General features: G+C 42.9%; 1 protein-coding gene across 1 annotated transcript; it reads left to right on the forward strand.

Annotated features, from left to right (window-relative positions):
• The first annotated feature begins 4,327 nt into the window (after positions 1 to 4,327).
• HABP2 (hyaluronan binding protein 2) lies at positions 4,328 to 25,668 on the forward strand. The gene is made up of 13 exons (XM_071446020.1): positions 4,328 to 4,396; positions 12,551 to 12,587; positions 17,481 to 17,606; positions 18,690 to 18,797; positions 19,218 to 19,334; positions 19,663 to 19,782; positions 20,406 to 20,577; positions 21,013 to 21,101; positions 21,232 to 21,463; positions 22,350 to 22,495; positions 22,834 to 22,968; positions 24,473 to 24,618; positions 25,492 to 25,668. Exons 1-13 carry the CDS (start codon positions 4,328 to 4,330, stop codon positions 25,666 to 25,668), a joined length of 1,674 nt encoding a protein of 557 aa, XP_071302121.1.
• Positions 25,669 to 26,080: the final 412 nt, after the last annotated feature.

Consider the following 26,080-nt stretch of genomic DNA (forward strand, 5'->3'; position numbering starts at 1 on the left):
CCTGTGGAGGAGGTGTTTGGTAACTGGAGCAGAGACACTGTATTAGCTCTACCTTTGCAGTCTAAAAATATCTCTGTTTTAGGACGGTTGGACAGAATTTGGCCCTTGGGATTTATAGCCTAGGCAGGTTAAGTGAGTGCTGTGCACATTAAATGCAGACTTTGAGGTAGGCCATCACATCTTTCCTAAAATGATGTTACCCTACGGTCAGATTTTTGTTTGTTTTTAATACTCTGTAAATTTACTACAGGGGCTTTGATGCATGTTTTTCAGCTTGAAAGCAAAACTGTCTTCCTTCATCCACCACTTTACAATTTTAATGCTTTTAGCAGGCAGCTCCAAGACACAGAAATGGGCTCAGAAAGCAGCACAGCTAACAAGAATATCTGGAGCTCTTCTAGGGAAGATTTAAAAGAGAACCCAAGAGGCCAGAAGAGGACAGAAAATATTTTAGTCGTGCATCTGTCAATCTTTGACTGAGCACATAGCTCCACCATGGCAGGTTTTTCTTCAAGGTGGTGTTTATGCACCTTCAGAGGAAAATCAGTGCCAGAGAGGCACTGCTGGTCCTGGTGTGCATCCCTGGGATGGGATTGCCTCTCTCTCCAACCAGCTCAGCTTTTTGCAGCAGCTTTGAGCTAGCACAAAGCCTTTGATGAGTTACTTCTGGCTTACAGCAGGATGGACGAGGGAAGAGCCCTCTTACACATCCAACAGAACTTTCTGCTGCCTGCACTCATTCTGTTTTTTGCTTGTTTGATTGTCTTGAAATTTTTAACTGTGCTTTTGATCTGAGCCCAAGAATTGAAACCATCACTGGGAATGTGCTGCTAGAGAGAACTATGAAGCAAAATGCAACCACAACACTTTAAATGTTGATTTAAGGGATGTCTAGACCTCATGCTGGCTTTCTGCACCAAGATTAATTTCTCATAGAGAATACCCCTCCTCCACTTTCCAGATTTTATATTAAAAGTCAATTCCCTATGCTCTCTCAACTCTAGTCCTTCTGTATGAAGAGGAATAATAGGGCTTCTGCTTTCTCATTTCCATTTGCAGTTTGGGAAGGGCTTGTACTTAATGGACGTGGAGGGAACCTTAAAGAGGAAGCATGAACATGTTATGAGTTTTGAGTTATTAGGTTTTTGAGTTATTAGGTTAATTAAAGAAAGCCACAAAATGGTAGCAGTGTAAAAGACCAAAGTCAAAGCACCCATATTCCATGGCATTGCTGTTGACTCTGAAGAAAGATGTTCTTACCCTTGAAGAGTGTGGCTTGTGCTCCTGTGGGCTGATGCCAGCAAGTATTTCTAGAACTTCTGCTTTTGCTATAGTCACATGGTAGATGTTTTCATGGTGCTTTTATCTTTGGAATTTTCTCTCTTCCCTCACAGCTGTGGTGATTTGTTTATTCTGGTGTTAATAACTAGATCTGCAGTTAGTGTGTCTAACAGCATAATAATCCACATGCACCAGACACACAGAGCTAGATTCAGCACAGAATATTCATTTGTGTTGGAGGATGGAGAAGAGTTATCAGCCAGGAAGGGTTTGAAATGCTTTCCAGGATCAGAATTCAAGTGATCTGTACAGTGGCAGAAAAATATCCAAGAGTAATATTTTTTCAGTGGAAATTCCCATTTTAAGGGGGGAAAAAAAAGGACAAAGTAATGTTTCTGCTGTTTATTCTGGCAACCAAAGCTGCTCAAGGATTATAGACTATAATACTCAGTAGTAATTCCAAATAAATCATTTGAGACTACAGTCTTTTAGGCTGGTTATTTTTTCCTTCTTTTATACTAGACATCACAGCTAGGACAGGGTATGTCTTTTGCCTGGAGCTGCTTATTAACACAGGAAAAAATAGTGAGCCAGAAGAGTTTATTATCTGAACAGAAAGGACATAGTGAAAGTAGAGAAGTTACTGGCCACACTCTTGTGATGGGAATGAAGGAGTATTTAGAGAAATTATTTGTACAAGGCAGTATCAACAGTGATGCAGAAAAGCCCCAGCCCACCATAGTCCTGATCCAGTGCTTCAAACTTTTGTTTTCATCTATTTAGTCTCAATTTAAAAGGATTTGATGGTTTTTATCTTTTTTTCCCCTCCATGTTTATTGTTGGAAGACATCTAAATTGTCACAGAGAAATGCTTCATGTCTGATGTGCAGGCCATGATCACTAGGATGGGCTTGGAGATGTAGGGAATTGTCAATTCCCAAAAAAAACCCCACTTGTACATGAGTCCTGGACCACCCTTGAAGCCTTTTGCCATGCACAGCAATACACTTCATGCATTCCCATGCCCAGAGGGGGTGGCCATATCCTGATGGACAAGGAAAGCAAGATGTGCATTTGGGCTCACAACTTTGAAGTGTCAGAATGGTTCCAAAGCATCTTTACAGTTTCTTGAAGCTCCCTACTGACAAAAGTAAGAATATTTCTGTATATAGGAAAGAAGGATTTCCACTTATTTAAACTTATTGTATAAACGTCAGTCCATCTCCTAAAACCAGAAGGAGTTGCAGGGAGGTTTGCTTTCCCATTGGGTCTGACATGAGGACCACTTTGCCACTGTCAGGGGGCAGAATAAAAATGGATTCACTGAACATTCTCACTGGTCAAAATCTTCCTTGCAACACAGAGAGACCAACAACCCTGTGTCTTTCACCTTCTTGTGTAGATTTATGTGGTATTAAAGGACCATGAGCATTGTGCTGGCTCTCTGCACATGGCAGGATTTCACTCAGCAGCTTGAGAAGGTCAGTTAAGTATTAAATATCACCCAGGATAACAGGGTAAGATCACTAGGTGCCATGTAACATTTTTTTACATATCATGAGCTGTGCACAAGGGCATATCCAAATAAAATGCATAGGAAATAGCATCACACAAATATGATCTACATTTTTTCTTGATCAAAGAGGCTGAGGAAAAAAATAATTAAAAAGTAAAAGCCTTATGCAATGAGATTTAAAAGAAAACTTCGGGGGCTGATAAGACGCATCTGGCACAACTTCAAAGTCCATCAAAGTACATATAATCAATGTTTGTCAATAGCAGTTTTGCATCCTTTAATTTATCTTTCATGGATATAAAGCATGATGTTATTAGGATCCAGTCCATACCTTAATTCTGTTTGAGATTTGATGAATCAGGGCTCTATTAAAATTCAGTGCAAATCAGCTTACTCAAGGACACATTACATAAAGTCATGTGTTATCTAACTCCTTTTATCTTGCTGTCTTTCTAACTAGTTAAAGAATCTGGAATTTCATAAACTTCTATTTGTGGCTGGCCACCAACATACTGACTCAAACACATATTGCTTGTAGGCACCTGCTTAAGATATGCACATGTGGCATAGTCAGGATACCAAAATTCTTTGTGTATTTTTTTGGTGTATGAAATCTCCTTTAGGAATGTTCATGCTCCAGAGCAAGGAATCATCAGAAACAAAGTTCTCTGGCATCCAAATTTCAGCACCTGCTGCTGTAATCAAGCACTCACAAATGTTTTTTCACCACAAAATCACATCGAGGAAATTTTTAAGCCCTTGGGATTTCACTGTTTTCTTCCTTATATTTCAACATGTGAACACTATTTTTATCACTTTCTTCCTTTTCAGGTTCTAAACTGTCTCGGAGAAAGAATGGTCACTTCATTTGTTTTTGTGACATGCAGCACAAACAATATCTGATCAGCAAAAGTTTGTCATCATTTCTGCTACAGGGGGTTGTTTATTCTTGCAGAAATTCTCTGATTTCCTGAGTTCCTACCATTGTTACAAATGCTTCAGCCTCAGGAGAATAAAGGTTACTCAAGAATTTAGATTTATTTATTTAAAAAAATAATAAATCCTGGTTCTCACATTAATGGAATAAAGCTTGAGAACATGAACTCTAAATTCATGTCTGAAATTTAGAAAATAATCAAATAACACACTTTGATGCTTTTAAAAATCATGTATTATGTAACACGATCTCACTGTTTTTCAGGTGAGAGAGAAGTAAGTATGATTCATACTTTTTTCCAATTTAAAATAATAGATGAAAGATAATTCTAATACAAGGTAAATGCTTGTTTTTATTGTTAATTTGTACTGTTCCCATCCTTGTTACTTACTGATTTGAAACATTTGCCAGTGGTCAATACAGTGATTATCTGGACAGGATGCAATTATTTGATCAGGTCAATCTGTTGAACATTAAACAATATTTGAAGCACGGTTAATTATTTGCACTGAATTAGCTTGGCCTCAAAAGGCTGTGACTTGTCTGAAAAATCATAGGCAAGAAGAAGAGCTAATTTCAAGAATAAAACAAGGATGGTTAACAGTGCTTTGACACTTCAGGTTCTTCCACTGGTTATTCTCCTAGGGACCACATGTTTGGGCGTGAGTATGTTTTTATTCTCCTTTTCTTTCTGCATCCCAGCTCTGCTGTATCTGCATTTCAGGCCACTGAAGTGACCAAGTTAATGCAACATAGGAGGGAAGTCCCATGGGTGTTTGAAGCAGACATCTACAGTGTCAAGGAATGGCTCTCCTGGTTCACTGAGTGGCCGCACCACTCCCGGTGGTCTGTGGTGGGGAGCATGGTCCCTCTCCTGGCCCTGGGCACTAAGAAATGATCCAAAACCCTGGACTGCAGCACGGGCAGCTCATCTTAAAATCATAGAATGTTTTGGGTTAGAAAGCACCTTAAAGATCATCTTGTTCCAACCCCCTTGCCATGGACAGGGACATCTTCCTCCAGACCAGGTTGCTCAGAGCTCCATCCAGCTTGGCTTTGGGTCTTTCCATGGATGGGGCACCCACCATCTCCCTGGGCAACCTGTGCCACTGACTCACCTCCCTCAGACTAAATATCTGATTAAACAGGTCAGGTAGTCCCTGCCTTGGCACTTTTGCAAACTCTTCTGTAAAAGGTAGAAATTCCCCCAGCCATATGTTTTGAATGACTGAATTATCGTTGTTGCTAACGTGGGAGGAAGGTTAATGGCAAAATATTCAACACAGCTAGGGGTGACCAGAGCTCTGCTCTGGCAGAGCTTGATATACTTTCGTACATCTATTCATCTCGTCTTTAAAGAAGACTGGAAGAATGACTTGTAATCAAAGGAAAGTTAAAAGTCAGTTTTAAAAAAATTTCTTTTGTTCTTCCAAGCAATCAAGTAGATTTTCTCATGAAGGAATCTGGGGTTCTTTAAAACATCTGCTCTCTTAGTGACTTTTCCTATGTGTGCAGGTTCATATTTACTGAAATACATTGCAAAAATTCAGATGTTGATGTGTTTATATTGAATTCTTTGGGAACAATATATAGTGAGGCTGTTTAATGGGGCTGTTTAATAGATTTTTTAAAGAAGTCTGCAATTTGAGATCAGTGACTTTCATAACTCAGTAGAGTAATTAATAATTAGTGTATTACCAGGACCCATGCCACACTTGGTCCAGTATGCATGTAGCATCTTACTGAGGGAATCAGCTCTAGGGTACTTAAATGCCAGTTTTACAGACATTGTGGAAACCTCATCTGTACCAATGAGCTCATCATTAATTTGGCAGTGTTAATTCATGCTCAGTTAGGAAGATATGGGGCCAGTCTTAGACAACATGAAGTTTTGCCCAGATTTTTTCTAATGAGTCCTAAGTGTTAGATTGATTCAATGCTTTGACAGTCCTAATCTGACTTTGCTTTAAAAATTGCTATGGAAAATGTAGAGTATATTTCCCCCTGCCCCTGAAAATTCATTAACATTGCTAAAATGCAAAAGCAATTCTGCTGTCACTGAAAAGCAGCACGACAGAATATTCAGCAGGCTAGTTTTTAATAAAACATGCTTTTTCTTCATAATTAATATAACAAGGTTTTCTGGCTTAGCACTTGGCATGGATCCCAGAAAAAAAAAAAGAGGGAATGAGTTGCCATGATGTGACCATTGCATGACAAACAATTTATGAGAGGATATTTTTGTCCTAATGATTTATCCTGAAGAAAAAGTGGCACTGAAATAGCTTGAATGGAAAGATAATATATGCACTTTGCTGAAACCACCCTTAAATTCATATCTTCATCCTCTTCTAGAACTAACTATCATTTTTATTTTTATCTGGTTTTAGAAGTAATAAGATGATGAACAAATATTATTGGTGAAATATAGCAGAAGTCAAACATGGGTTTAAGCAGTAGTTCATGCTGAGTCAGTTACAATATAACAAGAAAATACTTGGACATTCATGAATCTGACAGGTTTGGAGCAGAATCCTAAAACAAAAATTTTCATTCAGTTCTTTCATACTACCTGAAAAGAAACTGATTCCATCTACATGAATGCATACTATTTTCATAAAAGGCATAAAGCTGCATGGTGAGCACTGAATTTGGTCCTTTGCTTTGGCATCTGTGATGCAACTGCACCAAAGATTGTCTACAGACATGGCAGGTCTTCTTGGGTTGGGGTTTTTTACCCCTGCTTTTCATTCCACTCCTGCTCAGCAAGATACTGTAGTAGAAATCTGCCTGCCATCAAGGTATTGTATTGTTAAGTATTCCTTAATTAGTCAAAGAGAAAGCCAAAGAACTCTGCTGCAACTGAGATGTGTATCCTCAGTTATCCAGACTTGTACTGGAACAACTTTTCTGGAACGCACTCAGATTTAAATGCCATGCTTAAATGTTGTGCTGAGTTGGGCTAGAGAAGTCTGGAACAGGACAATAGGAAGTTGGATCCCACAACATTCCAGTGACACCAGCATGCAGCTCCCACTTAACAGTGCTCTAAAGTGATTCAGCACATGTTTGCAGGAACAAAAGTTTTTTTTAAATCTACAGGTGTTCAGATCAGGCCTTTTCCTTGTATCAGATATCCCTGCAAGCTCACCAACCCTGGCAGTGGGGAGGAAGACTTGCAAAGGTCAGAGTAGCAGAGGTGGCTCTTCACTGAATATTTTGGGACTTCAAAAAATTGATGCCCACTTAGCTGTGATAGAAAGTGTTTTGAAATCACAAGCCTTGCCCAATCCAATAACCAAGTGCACTTAGTAGTGCACTTGGAAAGGGAAGGATAAAAGTATCACATTAAGATCAAACAATTGTAAAAAAAGAAACCCTTATCATAAGGACCTATGGAGAGCTCTTGGCCCACAGAAAGAGGATGCTGTTGCCAGCAGTGCAGGTCTTTCCTTGCCTCAGGCACTTGGAGACCAACATTTTAGGGTGTTCCAAAGTCAACTCTGTCTGACATCTTTTTCTAACCCCCAAGGGATCCATTCCTGTTGTAACCCCACACTGCTGCTTCCCTCACCCTCGCTGCAGGGCTGCACCGCGCACACAGGCCTTCACGTGCTGATCACTGCGCTGTGCTGATCGCTGTGAAGAGAAGGGAATGCTGCCAAGCCCTCCTGGATTTGTGGCCCATCAGGTCTAATGCCCTTCTGCAGTGCTCTCCTAAATTTGCCTGATGCAGCAGGAAAGCAACAAAGCCCTGGGAGCGCCCCCAGCTAATTTTGCACGGTGCTCTGAGAGGGAAGCGTTCCTCGCTGACCCCCCAAGGCAATCAGCTTATGCCCTGCAGCGTGCAGGTTGATATCCCGTGTAACTAAAGGGACTTAATGACTTTGCATAAGCTTTAAGTCTAGCAGTATAACCTGCATTCCCAGGACTGGCTGCAGGAGTGTTTGATAGCACAGGCACTCTGTTAGTGTGACTAGCTGGCTCCTGCAGCCCCCTGAAATGCATTTTGTAGCTTCCCTGTGCTGTGGCATCCGAGGCTGACCCCATTTTTCACCTGGGAGTGCGAGTGCACTTCAATCACCAGTGAGCTTTGAAAATATCCAGCTGCTACCAGGCCACCACTTACAGAGCAAAGATTAATTTGGAAACTTTGATCTCTTGGAAAATGGGAGCAGGTAACTCCTGAGCAGAGGACCAAGCTGGTTTCAGTGGTGCCTCTGAAGGGTCTTGCTTTTTTTTTGGATTCCTGTGGGTTTTGTATGAGTAGCTACCATGGGAAAGGTTCGCCACTAAATAATCAGCAAAATAAAGATTTTAAGTGTGAACTTCTCTGGGTACTCTGGGACTGGTTGATAAGGAACACACCATTTACTCTGATACACAAATTGCAGTTCACTGTGGAGGCAGGAGATGTCTTGTTAGAAGTAAAGAACTCAGAGGTTTTGGTGGAATCCTTTCAGAGATTGGTTTCCCAGGCTAAAAACACAACATGTGTTGCATGTGTGCTCCAGATGATAATATGCCCTGCTTTCATTATCCTGCAACCATGGCCTTGGCTGAGAAATACAATGTCATTGCTGGAAAAGCCACTTTCCCTTGAAGTTCAAAGACTGTCACTACCCAAGATGGTTGCAGGCAAAAATCTGGCCGATTGTAAGAGCATCAGAACTGTCGATTCCCTCCTCCTTTGGCAAGCAGCCCAGACAAAGGTTCCTACTGAGAGCTGTCAGCAGGATCAAGGGGTTCACTACGAGAAGGCAGTAGCTGTGTCTGCCCTCGTGGCTCCTTCATGGCTTGTGTCACTTGTGGATGGAAGTTGATCAAATATCCATCTTCATGCTCCAGTTCAACCCCATCCCACCTCCTTCTTGGCTGCAAAGCTGTGACTGCACAGATGAACAAATGAAAGCATGATCTTTGTTTTTCTGCCACAGAGGCCAGTTCTTGACAAGTTGCAAGAGAATTTGCAGGACTTAATGCAATTGAGTGAATAAGCCAAATCCTACCAATGCAGTTTCATACTGGAATTCCTCTAGTGCTTCGTTGCAGTGTCTGTGTATGTATAGAGCTAAGTTTTGTCTCTCTTGCTACTCTGTCATGCAAGCTTGAGTTATTTCACTGTTTTCTCTGGAAGTCTGTTTTGCACAGATGTAAATTCACAGCATAACCCTGGGTTGTCACCTTTTTGCTCTCCTTCTCCACCTGCTTTTGTGTTTTGGTGATTCATTTTTACTGTCATAAGAGGTAACAATGTACCCAGGACACAATAAACAGTTCAAGTGGAGAATGGCCCTGGCAGCCATAAATAACTTCCCTTGAATTTGGGGCCAAATCTTCCTGGGTCTGTTCAGAAAGAATTGCTAGAGATTAACTGGACATTTTTGTCTGAGAAAGAGCCATAGGATTCCATCCTGAGATAAAGAAAGCTCATGGTTCTGTCATTCCTGTTTGAATCTATTACATTTCATTGGTCTTTCTTTCTTAAGGAGTTGAAATGGAAAAATTGCATGTATCATGTATGTGCAATGTAATTAGTACAAAAATCTATTTAGCAAAATTTTGAAGGCTCTTTTTGAAGAAATGAACTTTTAGTGAAGTACTAATCTTTACAGTGACAAAATACAACAGAGGTCAGGTGAAATTAGGATATTTTGAATTTCACAATTTTTTTCTAGGAGACCTATAAATGTAGTTGGCTCCATAGTCAGCAGTGCACTGTACCCATGTAAAATGTCCCTTCTTTTTTTTTTTTTTTACTGTTTGGGGTTTTTGTGTTTGGTTTTTTTGGTTTTGGTTTTGGGGTTTTTTTGGGTCTTTTTTTTTGGTAGGGTTTCTTTTTTATGAGCCTGAAGTAGTAAAATTTAAAATTGCTCTCTGCAAATTCTTCCAGCTCTGTCCCTCATCACTGCAGAACTGCTATGAACAGAATCCAGTGATTTTATTCCCTCTTGAGAGAGCACACAAAGTATCGGTGTCGAGCTGCAGCAAGGAGACCGTTTGGTGAAACCAGCCCACGGTCTAATTTCTTCTCCCCCCGCCCCCCTTCCTTTTGTTCAAATCCTGCTCCTCCTTGGGCTCAGTGTTGCACCTCGTCGGAAGGACAAGATCCTCCTCTGCTGGCCACGAGCAATACGGCACTGCAGGCAGGAGGCCCTGCCTTCTCTGGCCCTGCCTGCCTCCCTCCTGCAGCCCCCTCCCGGACCCCCACCCTCTGCACCCCTCCTGACAGCCTTCTTCTGTATCCATCTCTAACATCCTGCATCCCCCATCCTGCATCCCACATCCTCTCCTGGAGGGGATGAAGGGGAGAGCTCCAGCACACAGGAGGGAAGGAGTGAGCTCTTCCTCCTCCTCTGCTGCACACCACCATGGCAAGCTTCAGGCCATGAGTCAAAAAGCTAAAATTTGGCCCTCTCCTGGCTAGCAGGGGTGAAATTTCTTCAAAACCAGTGTGGGCTGGTGCGTGGTCCAGGGGACCCCAGGACAGAGGAGAAAACTCTCCATGCTGAGAAGTCAGCTCTGCCAGAGGTTTTGTCCCCTGTGGCTCTGCTGCTGCAGCTTGTGACGGGCACACGAGGAGGGAGAGCTGCAGCACAAAAGGAGATCTTTCAGTAAAGATTGTGTTTAACTCCTGGACTCTATGCTGAGTGCTCCAGAAGCCTTTCTTCCCAGTAATATTTATATTGTGGCAGCAGACTGCTTTCATCCAAAAGCAGGACTCAAAATCTGAGACTCAGTCACCAGCCACCAAGCCATTGCCTGCTCTGAAGGATGATACTGTAAACCTGTACATTGTTAAGAGCATCATTTTATTGCAAGAGGGAGTTTAGGGTAGCTGCCTTTCTGTGGTCAGCTCTACCCATGTTTGGACAGAGCAGCAGGTGAATAGCTGGGAAAGAAAGTAGTGTAGCACAATGCTGCATCTCTCATCTTTCCTATTTCCTTGGGGTATGAGCATTGTGAGACTGTCATCTCCACCCTACAGCTGGGGAAACTGAGGCACAGAACAGCCTGGTGCACCTCACTCAGTCTGGGCTGAAAACCCTCCAGCATTCCCTGGAGTGCCAAGGGCTGCCCCCAGTGCAGGGGCAAACTCACTCAGTCAAACCTTTCAGAGCCAAACCCTTTCCAACCCCATAAGGCAAATGCCACAGCAGGGCAGCACAGAGAGCTGGAGAGCAAGATGAAGTGTGTCTTGCATCATCCTGCTCCCAGTGCTGCTTCCTTGTTCTTTGTTTCATCTGTTCCTCCAAAAGAGAGGACTACACTTGCAGGGTTTGTTTTGGCCTGTGTTTATGGATGAATGCTATCACTAATTGTAAATGGAGCAATTAGACCTTTGCTTTTTGTGCTCTCCATTGGGGTCTGGCAAAGGATCTGACGAATGCTGTACCTGCACTCAGGAAGCATATACACCAAGGACAGAGCTTTTACAGCCTTCTCATTTACCATCATCTCCACACTCATTCAGGAGGGGCAATTGTGTGAGGATGTGTGTCCTTCCAGCTGCAAAGGATTTAGTTCTGTATGTGTGTGGCTCAAATGCACCTGGGAAGGGGCTCTGCTGAGTGGTTCAGGGGACATTGCTCTCATTAAAGTCAGTGGGGAAGGGGAGAACTGGAGTTTCTCCCTGGCTCAAACACAAGAGGGATGAAAAGGTGCCTGAAGCAAAAGCTCATTTATGTATTCCAGAAAATATTCATAAATGTGAATTCTGAGCTTTTAATTTTGTCCTGTTTCTTATTCATTGCTTCTGATTAATTTGTTCTTAGTCTTAACTAGCATTATCTGAGAATGTCTTTCTTCAATGTATAATGTGTGACTAAACAGGGCATATATTTACACTTCATTGTATCTGTAGCAATGCATAGGTGCACATAATAATTGCATGTGTATGCTGTCTTTATATGTGTGTTAAATTGTTTGGAAATGCATTTTATTCCCTAAAATTATGTGAAGGATGAAGAATAGCAGCTTCAAATCTCCTTCACACCCACTGTTAGGATGTGTATCCTCACTGCAGGCAGGTAATCCTGTCCTCAGCTAGGATTTAGAGTAAGAGGGAAAGCAAACGGAAATTGTCACGCTGGGGATGTGTCCTGGTGTAGAGTCAGTGCCTTTCCTTTCAGACAAACCTCACTCACACTCTTCAAAGGCTAAGTGCTGTTTTCCTTCTTCTTCTGTTCCCTTTTGTTGCTTGCCCTTGATCATGAGCCAAACAGGAAAGGCTGGAGCCCCACGTTGGAGGTGGGACACATGGCATTTCCTCCTGGAGAGTGTCAGAAATATTCTCCTACATCCAAAGATTGTTAACAGCCTTCCAGCTCAGGGGTCCAGGTCCCACTGGGTGCACCAGGTGTAAGGTCCTGGGCCGTGCTGCACTGTCCAACATCCACTCTGCCATGCCCAGGCACCTCCCAGCCTCCAGCTTTGGCAGCCAGCTGGAGCGTGGCCTCCGTCAGCAGCTCAGAGAAGTTGGACAAATAACCAGTGTGCCACCACCTCATAAGCAAAGAGACAACTTAACCCATTCAGGTCAGGTCTGCCCCAAATGAGACCAGCCCAGCAGCTTAGGCTGTATGCTTGGAAAAGGCAGACCTCTTCCGTGGGTTGTTGACATTTTGTTACCCTTTTCAAAGAGCTCTAAAAATCTAGGTCGGTTAGCTCCAAAGTGCGTGGGGCGGGGGGGGGAGGCAGCCTTATCTGGATATCCAGCATTAGGGGCAAACAGAACTTTGAACTGTAAGCAAAGCTCTTTGGTGGCTTCTGTTTTAACCAGAAAATGACTCTCTGACCTTTATTATCTCATGCAGGCTTCCCATTCTTCCCTCTGGGCCAACACGATGGAAGGTAAGTGGTTTCAGTTTCATAATTTCAACTTCTGCCTGCCACAAAACTGAGAGGCTGGCAACCTGGTTCATCATCAAGACCCTTCCCTAGTGCCCAGTGCTGAATTATTTTAACTTCATGGAGAGCCTTGCTGTGCTTAAAATATGGTCTGTGATCAAGTAGAAAATCTGTTTGACTTCAGACAAGTAATATGGTGAGTGCTTTCAGACCTCCACGTGTGCTGCAGGAGACAACAGCGCATCATGTCCCAGCCAGGAGTGTGTTTGACACACTGGAAACAAAAACAGAGACACAGCAGCACTACCAACAGCTGATCCCAGGGTTCTCCTGGACCACACCTGCAACTCTCAATTCTGCCCCAAACCATGACTTTTCTCTGCCTTCATGTGCTTTGGGGACCAGTAGGTGACAGTGGCCCATGGTCTGGAGGAGAGGTCATGGTGCTGGGCTGCAAACCTCATAGAAGGATGAACAAAGAGCACAGCCGGGGATCAAAACTGGAGGTCAAATAAATGAAGGCTGACTTTCTCCTGCAGCATGCAACTTACTGTGGAACTGCAAGGCTTTGTCCCAAGTGCTGGAAGATTCAGAAACAAGCCCATGCAAGTAAAAATCGTGAAAGGCTGTGTCGCATTAAGATGTTGATAAGGGAAAAGCTGTGATGAATATTGTGTGAGGATGTGTAGGATGTGTGAGGATTTGTATATCCTTTCACAGTCTATGTGGGCCATGTAGAAGATTATGGTTTTATTGATAAGTTTAGTATTTTTGCAGGTAAGCCTTGCTCTTCCTTCTCTTGATTTCAATGGCTGAGTTTATAATGCGTATCTACTTAAATATTACAATCATTTTGCTGATTTTCCTGCACAAAAATATGGTGGATTTTAGTATGCACTCATTCATCTGCAATCCTGTTCAGTCCAGTGGTATTTGGGCTTTCAGATCAAACCAGAAATCTTATCTCTCATACAGCAGTGCCCAAATCAATGTTGCTTTTCTAATAACCTGTGCGTAGAAAACAAATTTCCAAATCATTTTTATGTCTGAGCTCATTATTCGGGTTCTGCAAATATTTGGCCACAGTCATGCACTTGATTCAGGGTATACACAGCCTTGTGCAAACTGGTTGGATCTGCCTTTTGATGGTAGCTTATCTCTTTAACAATTTCTTAACTCATTCCCTGCCTTATGGTGTATGGTCCTTACATCTGTCCCCCCAGTGTTCCTACAATCTCCTATTCCCCATCCCCCTTAAAGTTTCCACTCCTCAAGCCATCATGATTCCCCTTCACCCCGCATCCATCCCTCTGAGGAAAAAAGTGCTGCAAAACTGCTTTTAAGTAACAGCCACAAAACTATTTGAAAGGCTTTCTGGCTTTGTTGTTAGCTGGTCTCCCTTCTTTCTGAAGCTGCAGCTACTCCCAGCCACAGCCTGCTTGGAAGGGAGGAAATACTGTGAGGTCTCATCTCTGCAGAAGTAAATGGGGAATATCTCATTATTTAAAATACAGTCAGGATTTCAGCCTCATAAAAATAACACTGCAATAATCTCAGAGCTGGGGACAAAAAGTATTTAGGAGGGTGGTAGGAAAACTCATCCTGCTTAAATTAGGCCAGATTTCAGTCAGTCTCCAGAGGTTCAGAGAGCTTGAATAAATGCTGGGTACTTTCTGGCACTCTTGATGTGTGTTGGCAATAGGCTTTAACTCTGCACATCACTCATCTTGACAACTGCAGTCCAACAAAGTTACCTCGCAATTCAGGTCACCCGATGGCATCCTAATGCATCACTTTCCCACTTGGAACATTAGTCATCACTTGATCCAGGGAAGGTTTTGAAACCAGTGTGACTGTCGGCGTTGGGGTATCTGTTCTCTCCGTAACAGAGAGCCCGTGTCAGCTAATGAACAAGGGGATATTGATCAGAAATCCATCGCTTGATTGACAGCTCTTGGCAATGTGAAAAACTGCAGATGAAAGCTTGCACAGTTTAAAAGATCACCCAGACCTCAAAGCTGATTTGAAGCTTTAAAAGTCAATCTCTATCTATCAATTATGGGGGGATTTTTTGTACTACACAGAGGAAAGTTATTCTTTGAAAATTTGCATGCAGGATGTCTAATTTAATTTCATGTAATAGTCACATTTCAGTGACAAATGTCAGATCACTGCTTTTTTAAGCATGTTAAGGTTTTCCAGCACTTACAAAGAACGAACACTCTGATTTAGTAATATGTTTAAATCAACCAGTGTATCAGACTTTGTGCTTTAATTATGTGCTCAGATAAAAAAAAGTGTTGTTTTTGTTTTACTAAACCTATGGCTTGTTATGAATAATTTAAAAATTTGGAATGGGAGCACTTCTTAAATAAGAGATGTGGAAGCCAAATAGTTATTTAGTGTCAAAACAGTGATAAATAAGAAGACATCTCTTAGTTTGACATCATATGCCCCAGTGAGTGTTTTCTGGTCTTTGTTTTTCACTGCTTCATGCAGCTGGAGGTGACATGGAGCAGCTGGGAGATGGGAAACATCACTTATGTGACCTGTAGGAGCTATGTCTGTTTCTCAGTTTCATGAAGAAGGATAGCAATGGGGAAAGCAGGGACGCTGGTCATTTTCTCAGATCTGTTGCACTCTTACATCACCTTGGCTGGTCTCCTAGGTAGTAGCCTCAGCTTCCTGACTCCCATATCCACATGGGAAACAGGGCACCCAAAAGGCTTTGCTGATGTCTTCTGAGCCCTTTCCACATGCACCCTGAACTCCATGCCTTGGCCATTAAATTTCTTGAAATGGTAATTGCCAGCCCTTGAGGGAGTTGCTCAGGGTTGCCTGCTTTACCTCAGCTCTGGCTACCTGAAGCTGCCCTCTTCAAGGGCTGCTGGGTGCCAAACTCAGCAGGTGTGCTATAGCCTCTCCCAAAACTGCCCCATCAGTGCACATGGGGTATTGGGCCCCAAACCTCGTGAATTACATATTGGCCATCTTGTTTACAGAAGAGCTGAACTTAAAAATCATTCATAACCTGTCAAGTAATTACATAAATGTTCTTAGTAAATGATTAATCTGTTGCTGAGAAACCATGCCAAACAAAAATCAAGTGACAGTAGTGTCATCTCTTAACAACACACACAGAGCAGTTGGCTTAAAAACCAGGGTAGATGATTCTACAATGGTTTAGCTATTTGTCCTCATTCAGGGCACTAATTTTTCCTCTGTTGACTCAGGAGAGTCCTCTATAATGCATGCTGGCATGTTTGCAGTCTGCCTTTTGCAGCCATCGCTCCCCTGTTCATCCTTCATAACTTTAAGCAGGTATATTTTTCCATAAAAAAGGATACCCCATCCTTCAGACAGCATCTGTGGAATAAAAGCCAGTATGCCCCTCTAAGATTCTGAAAATGAATAGGGGATACAAAATCAGACTACTTCAGACAGTTCCCTCAACCTCAAGTCGTTTGCAAAATCTCCTCTCCAACAAAGTGAACTTGGAGGCTGCATTTCAGGCAAAACTTCCTTTTTGTTTTTCTTCCTTAACTACATCACATTAATTTTAATTTTTTTCAGTGTAGACAATGTCCTTATCTTTCAGCAAGATCCTTCTGTTCCTCAGCAAGGCGTACACTTCTGCAACACTTGCACATAGTCGAGACTCGGCTCCTGTGGAAATAATGAGCTGAGGAAAAGGAGTCTTGACTTGACATAGCAATAAATGAGGTGAAACTTTCCTCTATTTTTTTTTTTTTGTGAGAAACGAGAGTTGGCATGTAGAAAAAAAAAAAGAGAAGAAAAAAAGACTGTTCTATTTTAATATGAAATATAAAACACCCATTGTACAAACGTGGAATTTCTTTCTTTTTTTCAGAAGCAAAGAAAGAATAAAGATAAAGGCTGCAAGTGAATGAATGAGGAGAGAAAACTAAGATAATGCAGTCGATAATCAGTTCAAGGCAGAGCATTATCCATGGGGCCATCGGTCCGGCCCTAGGGGAGAGCTTTTTAAAATGTCTCTGTACGTAGCTTAGCTTTGCTCATTACCATAGCTTGTCTTTGAAACACTGGAGTGGCTTCCACTGGCAAGAGCTGTACCTGTGGCAGGAGCCGCCAGTCCACTTTAATCAAACACCCCCTGTGTGGTTGGCAGAGCCGCGCTCCCTGCAGGCTCCATGAGGGCTCCGGCCCCTGTAGGCCGCGGCTGCCGAGGCAGGGATGGGCTCCTCAGACAGCAGATGGCTGCAGTGCCAGGCCCTCGCTGCTCCAAGGCTGTTTCGTGGGTGAGAAGTCACAAACTCGTGCAGGTGGATGACTCTGTTCCCCCAATTGCTCTCGGGATGGGACTCTGTGTCCCCCCACACAGCAGGGCCTCCATGCTGGGGAAGGCCCTGCCTCCTTCTCTGCAGCAGTGGTGATGGTCAGCAAAGCAGTTGGACAAAGAAAATCCCTTCTTCTTATAGGAGCCTAAATCTCTTTTTGTGCTGGTACCACCCTCGTTGTCAGCCCTGGCTGTGGTACCACACTCCTTATGCCTTTGCCTGGAGAGCCCTGGCCTGCATTCCCTCTGGGGCATCCTGGCTGTCACACAGGAGCCAACTGGACAGCCAGAGCCCCAGTGCCCCTCAGGAGCATCCTCGAGGGCAGCACTGGGGCCAGCTGTGCTCAGAGTGGCCATGCTGAGCACTAGGTGAGCTCTGCCTGTGCCGAGGAAGAGCTGAACAGCATCTTTGGTCCTCAAGATGGTCACTAAACCCTCTGACATCCCATTCAGTTGAAAGGGAAAAGTACTGTTCATCTCAGGAATAACTTCTTTCACAACTTGTCTCCTTCCAGTTTTAATTCCTGTTCCAGTTTTAATCCTCTGTTCTTTCACTCTCTTTTCACCCCTCCCTGCAGATGAGACTGATGACTATGAGAACTACTACTACACAGAAGCAAAGCAGGACACCAACCTCCAGCAGGAGCTCTCAGAGGAATTTAGCTGGATGGAGATATCTTTAGGTGACTTCGATTACATGAGAGGTACTTGTCAGGGGTGGGCAGGAAGGCAAGGAAGGGGTAAAATCCTAACCCTGTGCTTGAAGCATGAGTGTGGCAGGCCTGGCTGCCAGCCTGCTCTCAAAATGCCTGCATCAAAGGGATGAGTTAGGAGAATCGTTTGCAGTGTTCTTCTTTGTATTTCTCTTGTAAGGATCCTGTGTTTTATCTCCAGGTTTCACAGGATGGATTCTGATCATGCAGAACATTTCTGATTGCTACTACAAAAAAGCACAGGCTTATTTGTCTATAGACACTGTAAGATGTAATTGCTGTTTTCATGGGATATATGTTCTGTATTTATGCTGGGAACCAAATGTAGAGCAGGTTTCTTTTGCGTTTTTTTTTCTTTTTCTTCTTTTATCAGTTGCAGGGGTTTTATTTCCTTTTCATTTTTTGTTTTGCCAAACTTCAGGAGAACAGGAAAGGATCCTAGAGATTGCTCAGGGGACTCAAAAGGATAGGGAGGGAAGTTGTCTGTAACACTCTCCAAGTTATCCCCTGGTACAAAGCAGCAGAGCTGACTTTGGGCTGTTTCCAATACCAATTGCTCCTGGCAGCCTGGACTGCAGTGGAGATGTTGAGCACAGTGTAAGAAGCAGCACACAAGTGACTTTCAGCAGGTGCCAGCTCCCTTGAGCCAGAGTCACCCAGAGATATGGTAGAGTCTAATGGTAGTGGATGGCTCTTCCAGGGGAGATTAATACTGTGTTCCAAACAGGACATTGCCAAATCCCATCCAGACTCAGTCCATGAAGGCAGACAGCCAGAGGCAATGCCACAGAGACAAATCTGTGTCTGATCAAAGGAAGGGACTTGCCCCATTACAACTCTGTATTAGGGGAGTAGAGGATCTCCAGACCCAAAGCTATGAGCCACTGCAGCTTGGAATAAACTCTGCAGCAACTCATACCACTCCTGTGGGTGCTGGGTTGATGCACAAGCACAGCACTTGTTACAGAGGATGCTGTGCCAAGGAAGACAGACTCTGGCAACCACAAAACACAAGAAGAAAAAGCAGGTGGTGAAGGTTGAGATGCTGAAAGATCTCCATCCTTACCTCTACAGACTCATGCTACTCCAACCCCTGCAAGAATGGTGGTACGTGTGAAGCCAAGGGAAGTGACTTCAGCTGTCACTGTCCCAAGCCATACGGTGGGACTACATGTGAAAAAGGTAATGGCTCTTTTGCTAACCTACACTCCTCATTTTGGTAGGTAATGCTACTGTTGCAACTTTATAAACCCGCTGTTTGCTGAGCTGGGTGTTCTGACAGCCCAGAGCAGTCATGTCCACAGTTCTTAGGACCTCATCCAGACCAAAGTCTGTCTAAAGAGCATCCAGTGAAATAAACTGCAGGAGTGCAGGGAGTGCTCCTCTATGCCCTGCAAGGTGGGCAGTGGGGAGCCGCTCATTGGTAGCACAGATTTTTTGCCATAGATGCTCTGAACAAGAAGTGAGACTCCAAGTCCACATCTGCCAAATGAAAGCTTCCTTAGAGCGTCAAGGGAAGGCATCTTCCTATGATCCCTGCAAGGGCACAGCTCCTGTGCCCACACAAATGCTGATGATGTACTTTATGTGTGTTTTCCACAGTGGAGGACATGTGTCTGGAGAAGAACTGCCACTTTGGTGACTGCCTGGTAATATTAACCCCACCTTATTTTAAGTGCAGCTGCAAGCCTCCCTACAAGAGACCCTCCTGCCAGCGCGGTGAGCACTCAGCTGGGCACAAATTGTTGTGGGGACAGCACCATGGCCAGTCTGCAGCAGGAAATCACCCACTGCAGAGGGTGATCCTTGCCTAGTAATGCTGCAGCTTCCATCCGTCACTGGCCAGTGATGAGTTATGCTTGATTTGCAGGGTGGTGGTTCAGTCGCTGCTAAAACCCTCAGAGATATGTGTTTTACAAGATTTCATGAGAACTCAAAGCCAACAGGCTGAGTGGGAGCTCTCCCCAGCTTCCACTGGGCGTGATGTGAGTGTCTGTGTAGTGTTCAGCACATTGACAAGGCTGTTCTGTGTTTTCCACATTGACAGCATCCAAGCAGTGCAGCCCAAACCCTTGCAAAAATGGAGGCACCTGCATACGGAACAGATACAGATCAAAATTCACCTGCAAGTGCCCTGAACCTTTCAGAGGGAGATTCTGCGAGATCGGTATGTCACAGTCCCTCTGGGGGATGGGTGAACCTCCAGAGAGCCAGGGGCTGGCTTCCCCCTGCAGCCAGACTATCTGGTGCTATTCCTGTAGCATCCTGTGGTGACTTCCTGTCACTGCTCCAAGGGCCTGACTACACCGGGGCACCAGGGACCTTGGAGAGAGGGTCAGAGGAAGAGGCTGACTTCTGCTGCTACTGCTGGCAAAGGGGCTTGAAAGAGTTCCCATCTTGGTGTTTTCTAAGTGTGCTTTGGCAAGGTCCCACTGGTACATAGTTAGTGAGGTCCAGAGGTCCTCAGAGAAGAAATGTCGGGATTTCCTTAAACATTCAAAATCTGATGTAGTGAAGATGCCTCCCCAGTTGCCTGTGACTCCCCAGGCTGAGGGGACTGCTTCTGATGGGTGACATTTAAATCAATCAAGGTAGAAGATGGACAGATGTTGGGACATTTTTCTAATTTCTGTGCACAATAAGGAACATAATTACTTGGCCCAGTAGGTACTTCTGATCCTCCATAAAATGAATGCAGGACAAGGAAGGGAAGGAAAAGGAACCACTTTGAGCAAGGAACAACACAAAAGTAATTTTCATAATTTCATTTCAGTTATTGTCTTTCTACAGGACCAAATGATTGTTATGAAGAGGACTCCTCTACGTATAGAGGTAGAGTGAACCAAGCAGAAAATGGCAGGACCTGCCTGCACTGGAATTCCCACCATCTCTTGGACCATCCTTTTAATGCCTTTATGGAGGATGCTGACTCATATGGCATTGGTGAACACAACTTCTGCAGGTAATATTTTGAAGAAGCAGCTGTAGAGGTCTATATCAAAGAGATCCTTGAGGACAAACTGCTCATGAATTTGATAAACTAATGGTGTTAAGATCTCACATCTTTTTAGAGACCACCTGCCCATAAAACACCAGTATGTTAGAGATACCTTCTCTAACCATGCTGATATGAGGCTTCCAGAAGCTGCCCTCTTTGTTTTGAACCAGTCTCACATTTTTCTTATGGCTAAAATAGGGAATAGGTATGGCAATAGTTATATGGCAGTACCGTATGCCTCACTCAGGCATCTTCTTTATCAATCTTATGAAATATTATCTTTTGTTCATCTCCCATATGGGAACATGAAGCTTCTCCCTAGGAATCCTCAGCTCCTTCACTAGTTTCATAGAGATTTCCCCATTCCTGCTGGCTGAGTCTCTCAACTGTTCCCTTCAGGAATCCTGATGAGGATGAAAAACCCTGGTGCTACATCAGGAAAAATAATGAAGTGGATTGGGAATACTGTGATGTTTCGCTCTGCGCAGGTAAAGAATTAGAATCAAGTGATTTGGCAGCACGTAGGTGGTCTGGAGCAGCAGGTGACTCCCTGCTGCTTAACTCTTCCAGTCTGATATTAACTCTGCATTTATACATCTGCTGTCTCTTCCAATGCAGCTGAAGAGACCCCGACAGAACCCCCTACAGACCCCCCTGAAGTATTCCAAACATGTGGACAACCAGAAGTTCGTAGGTCACTCAAGAAGATCTATGGTGGATCCAAGGCTACACCTGGAAAACATCCCTGGATGGCATCTCTGCAGATACAGACTCCAGATGGGAATCAACATTTCTGTGGTGGAGTGCTAATTAAATCATGCTGGGTTCTTACTGCTGCACACTGCCTTGAGTAAGTGCATGTCCTATCATTAGGGTAGACAAATGTATTAAAATCAGGGTGGCTAGCAAAGGCAGCTTGGTATCCAAATTATTTGTAATCAAAGTGATTGCTGGGAGTCAAATTGAAAGGAAAACACATACGTGGACAGAAAAAAATTAATAAATGCATAAAAATGTTTATATACTTGAAAATGTTGCTTGCTGAAATAACAAAATTAGGCACCACTTAAATAAAATGAGCTAAAAAAGTTGCGTGAGAGGGAAAAAAGAGGAAAGTAGGAAGATTTTGCAATGTGTAAAAGAAGAACTCTATGAAAACCTAAGGAGATATTGGGAGGCCATAAGAAACATCACCTATTACATCAGAATTAAGTTCTTCAAAACAGTCAAAGTCTGTGTAGCTTCAATTTTTTCTGTGTCAGCTAGCTTAAAATACTACATTTCCTCCAACATGTGTATTGAATCAGTTGGAAACCACCACCCTAGGAAACAGGTAAATTACACACTGGAAATAATTTCAACACATATGATTTTAAATATGCTCAGACAATGGCAAGAAACTCTACTGCCATGGCTACATGAGCTGCCCCTCGTCATCACTGCCACAGTAATAGACTGTGTGCATGCTGCTACTCTGCCCTAAAAGGCAAAGAAAATCAGCTTAATTACAGCTGATTGCAGCTTAAAATCACTTTATTTCATGACTGCAACAAGTTAAGAGAACATGCATTTTCCAATACCACTACTTTCCTATCTAAGCCTTCCTATAATGATTTTAGGAAATCTTCTGGCCAAGCTTTACAACAGGAAGAAATATCTTGAGTTCCTGTCACTAAAAGTGCACACCCACTGATAAAAAATGTCTGTATACATAAATGACTTTTTTTTTTTCCCAGAAACCCAGAAAAAAAGATCCAAGTAGCCCTTGGCAAGCAAAACCTCAAGAAGAAAGAGGATCATGAGCAAATATTTGATGCAGTGGAAGTAATTTTACATGGCAAATACAGAGAGGAGACGGGTCATGCCCTATACAATGATATTGGTAAATCCTTTATTTGACACTCACACAGCTCACCTCCAGCCTTTGTTGTTTGAAGTGCCTCTCTCCCACCAAAGTGAATGTAAAATTCTCATTGATGCTATGCTCTGGAAATAATCAGGCCAAATTTTGACCTAGACCTGTTTGAATCTTGGGATATAAATTGTGATGGGCAGGCAGAAGTCACTGCTCAGGAGGAGCCAAGCAATGGGAACAGGTCCAGCATAGGGGGGCAAATGGGATGTTGGGTTTATGCAGCTTGGCATGGTAACAACTGCTAACAATAGTTAGGGATCAAAATTAGCTCCAAATATTTTTGTTATTGTTTATCTCCTCTCCAGCACTACTTAGACTGAAGCCTGTTGATGGTTACTGTGCAGTGGAAACAAAGTATGTGAAAATAGCATGTCTCCCAGACTTCTTCCTTCCTGCTGGGACTTCCTGCTTCATTGCTGGATGGGGTGACACAGAGACAGGTACTTGTGGGCTAACTGGATTTTCGTGGGTACTCTAGTGGTAAGGTGGGCTGCTACTTTCAGTAGCAATTTCCAGACACAAATGAAGATCTAGACACTGGTGAAACCAAGACATGGAATTAAAAAATAAATTCAGCTAAACCATGCCACGCAAATTACTCATTAGCAGAAATCTCTAACTGCTAAATCAACCAAACCTGTTAGAGTTCTAATAAGATGCCTGATGCATTTTTTAGCCTGCCATCCAACTCTCCATGTCATGGTTTCATCTGAAGCCAGCTACAGAAGCAAGGAAGTATCAAGAGAGGCTATCATATAGCTTGTGTGTTTCAAGACAGCACCAAGAAAGACAGGAATTTTCACATGGTTTTCCAGCCCATTGGGTCAGATAAAGCTTTTTGGAAGCAGCATCTGGACCCTCAGATGTACTGAAAATAAAAAAAAAAATCCCAAGCTTTTCAAGTTCAACCAGCTCCATCCAAAAACCTTTCTTGCCCATGGTAAATCCTAAGGGGAGAAATTTTTATGCTTAAAAAATGATAATGGCAATTTTCTGAAAAATGCTCTTTCTCATGTTCTGATTGATGTGTTGCTGTGAAGCAGCAGAAGGAAAACCTGTCACTGAGGCTGCAGTAGGTGTCCTAGTGCTTAGTGACTGATACAGCCTGATACAATCCATTGGACTAAATTCTCCCTTCACATAACTCCCATTGAAGTCCACAAGAGACAAGTGTGTTCATTTGATCAGAATGCACCAACAGAATTTAATGGACTTTTTTTAAAGTTCCAAATAAATTCTCTCTTAAAAGGGTAAGGGGGATTTTATGGCTTTTCCCCTCAACAAAGAATATCAAGTACCCTGTACGTGTTCAAACTAAATGGCTCCTTCTATGAGCAGAGCTATTATTAGCATTTCAGGAAATCACTGAAGAAATGGAATATTTCCTGAAACTCAAGCAGAACCAAACTTATAAACCACCTTTAATTATCTACAGATGTAGTACTTTGAAACTAAGGCTATTGCCTTTAGATGTCAAGTTATGTCTTTAGATTCCCTGTAATTAATCATTGCCCTTAAATATTGTATGATTTTCAGTTTTCATCTGTTTCATTAGCTTGCATGTTAAAGCATCTAATAGAACCAGTCTGAGAAGTGCTGAGCAGCTCAAAGTCCCACAGGGACCTCTGGGAGCTGCAGACAACCAGCACCTTGGAAAAGCAGAATTACACAGAGAGAGCTGATTGGAATCAAATTCTGAATACCTGACTTAACTTTCATTTAGACAACAACTCTGTGCTGAGTGAAACTTCAGGCTCCAGCTCATTGGAAACTTATTATTTCAGCCAGATAGTTCTTTCCTTCCCAGGTTAGAATATGCATCATCCCCCCTTCTCTTCCCCCATCCCATTTTTTTGCCAAAGCAAGTTTGTATTTTGAATAAAAGACAAATTATGACAGGAATGAGAAGAAAGTGACTCCATTTTTTTGGTGCACATCCCATAGGTGACCCATCCCATCAGCTGTTAGATGCCAATGTCAGGCTGATTTCACAGAGGAAATGCAATGAGCCCAACATACATCATGACAAACTGGATGATAGCATGTTTTGTGCAGGACGTCTTCGGAAACCTGGAATCGATTCTTGTCAGGTGTGTGGCTTTTTCTGTATTTGAACACTAATTTTTTGTGTAAAGAGTCAGGCTGTGCAGAACTTTGGCAATGTGCTGCATATGTACCTGTTCTCACATCAGTGTATTTTAACAGCCTTTCTGCAGTACACTTTGAGCTGTACATCCTTAGAGCTAATATTGCCACTGTCACCTACAGGCAGATCTGTGGAATCAAGAGACTTCTGAGGCAGTTTGTCATAATAACCTGAAAACTTGCTCTTTTTTTCCCTCAGTTTTGTTATGGCCTCTACCTTGACTGCCTATTCTAATCTGATTTTCACTATCAGAGCTAAGACTTGCAGGGAGTCAGTATTGATGTTTCTTTTCATTACAGCTAACACAAATGTGAAACAAGTTCATACTTATACAATTGAAAGGTAGGAAACAGTTTGGACAACACTTCCTAGGGTGCAAATTACCACTGCAAAGCATATTTTGCAATAGAAATCAGAAATAAAACAAACAAAATTCAAGTAAGCAACTCAGAATAAGGCTATTTTGAGGAGTGTGAGACAGCTTGAGTTTTCATTAATGCCAGGGATCCCATCTTTATCTTTCTGAGTTCAGGCTCTGAATTCCTGGTACTTTCACGCCTGGGAAATTTCATGTGACCTTGTCAGATTTATGTCACAGACTGGAAAAAAATTAAAACTTACAGCCAAAAAGTCTGGTATCATTTGACCTGGTCACAGAACTGCAAGTCCACTTATGGGCTAAGCAGCATCTGATGGTACATCTGTCAAGAAAAAAAAACATCATTACAGCTTCAAAGTCTTGTGCTGAGAGAGAAGCATTCTGATTTTGGATACTCTTTTGCTTCATGCTTTGAACATGTGTGCTTTCCTTCCTCAGGGAGACTCTGGAGGCCCACTGACTTGTGTAGCAAATGGCTCCTACTACGTATATGGCCTTGTGAGCTGGGGTGAGGGATGTGGGCTAAAAAACAAGCCAGGAGTTTATACCCAGGTGACAAAATTTGCCAGTTGGATTAACGCTGTAATTCAGTATTCATCAAGGTCACGTCAGTAGGAGAGAGCTTTGGAATGACAAATGGTAAGATTGAGAGTTTTACTGGTTTTATTCATTCCCTAAATGCCTTATCTTTGACAAAAAATATTGCTGATATTTTCTCATGGCCTACATGGGGCATCCTACATCACCATCTTGAAAATAGCCTTAAGAGTATTAGCTAGAATGTCAGTGACAGTTTTTCTGTTGTGGGCTTTGAAATAAGCCCACATTTTTTAGCTGAACAGATCAGAAAGTAAAGCTACTCCAAACAATGAAAGGCCCTGATATGTTTCTAAATCTGCTTTTCAAGCTGTGAAAATTCTCCCAGCTCAGTTGCTGCCAGACATTTCCTCTTCCCCTTGTGCTCCTGTCTAAGGTGTGTTTTTTCTGCACTCATTGGACCCTGACACCTCAAAGCTATTGGTGTGTG

The sequence above is a fragment of the Agelaius tricolor genome, unplaced genomic scaffold (genome assembly GCF_023055355.1).
Source record: "Agelaius tricolor isolate 1412-34295 unplaced genomic scaffold, bAgeTri1.0.p SCAF_22, whole genome shotgun sequence".
NCBI lineage: Eukaryota > Metazoa > Chordata > Aves > Passeriformes > Icteridae > Agelaius > Agelaius tricolor.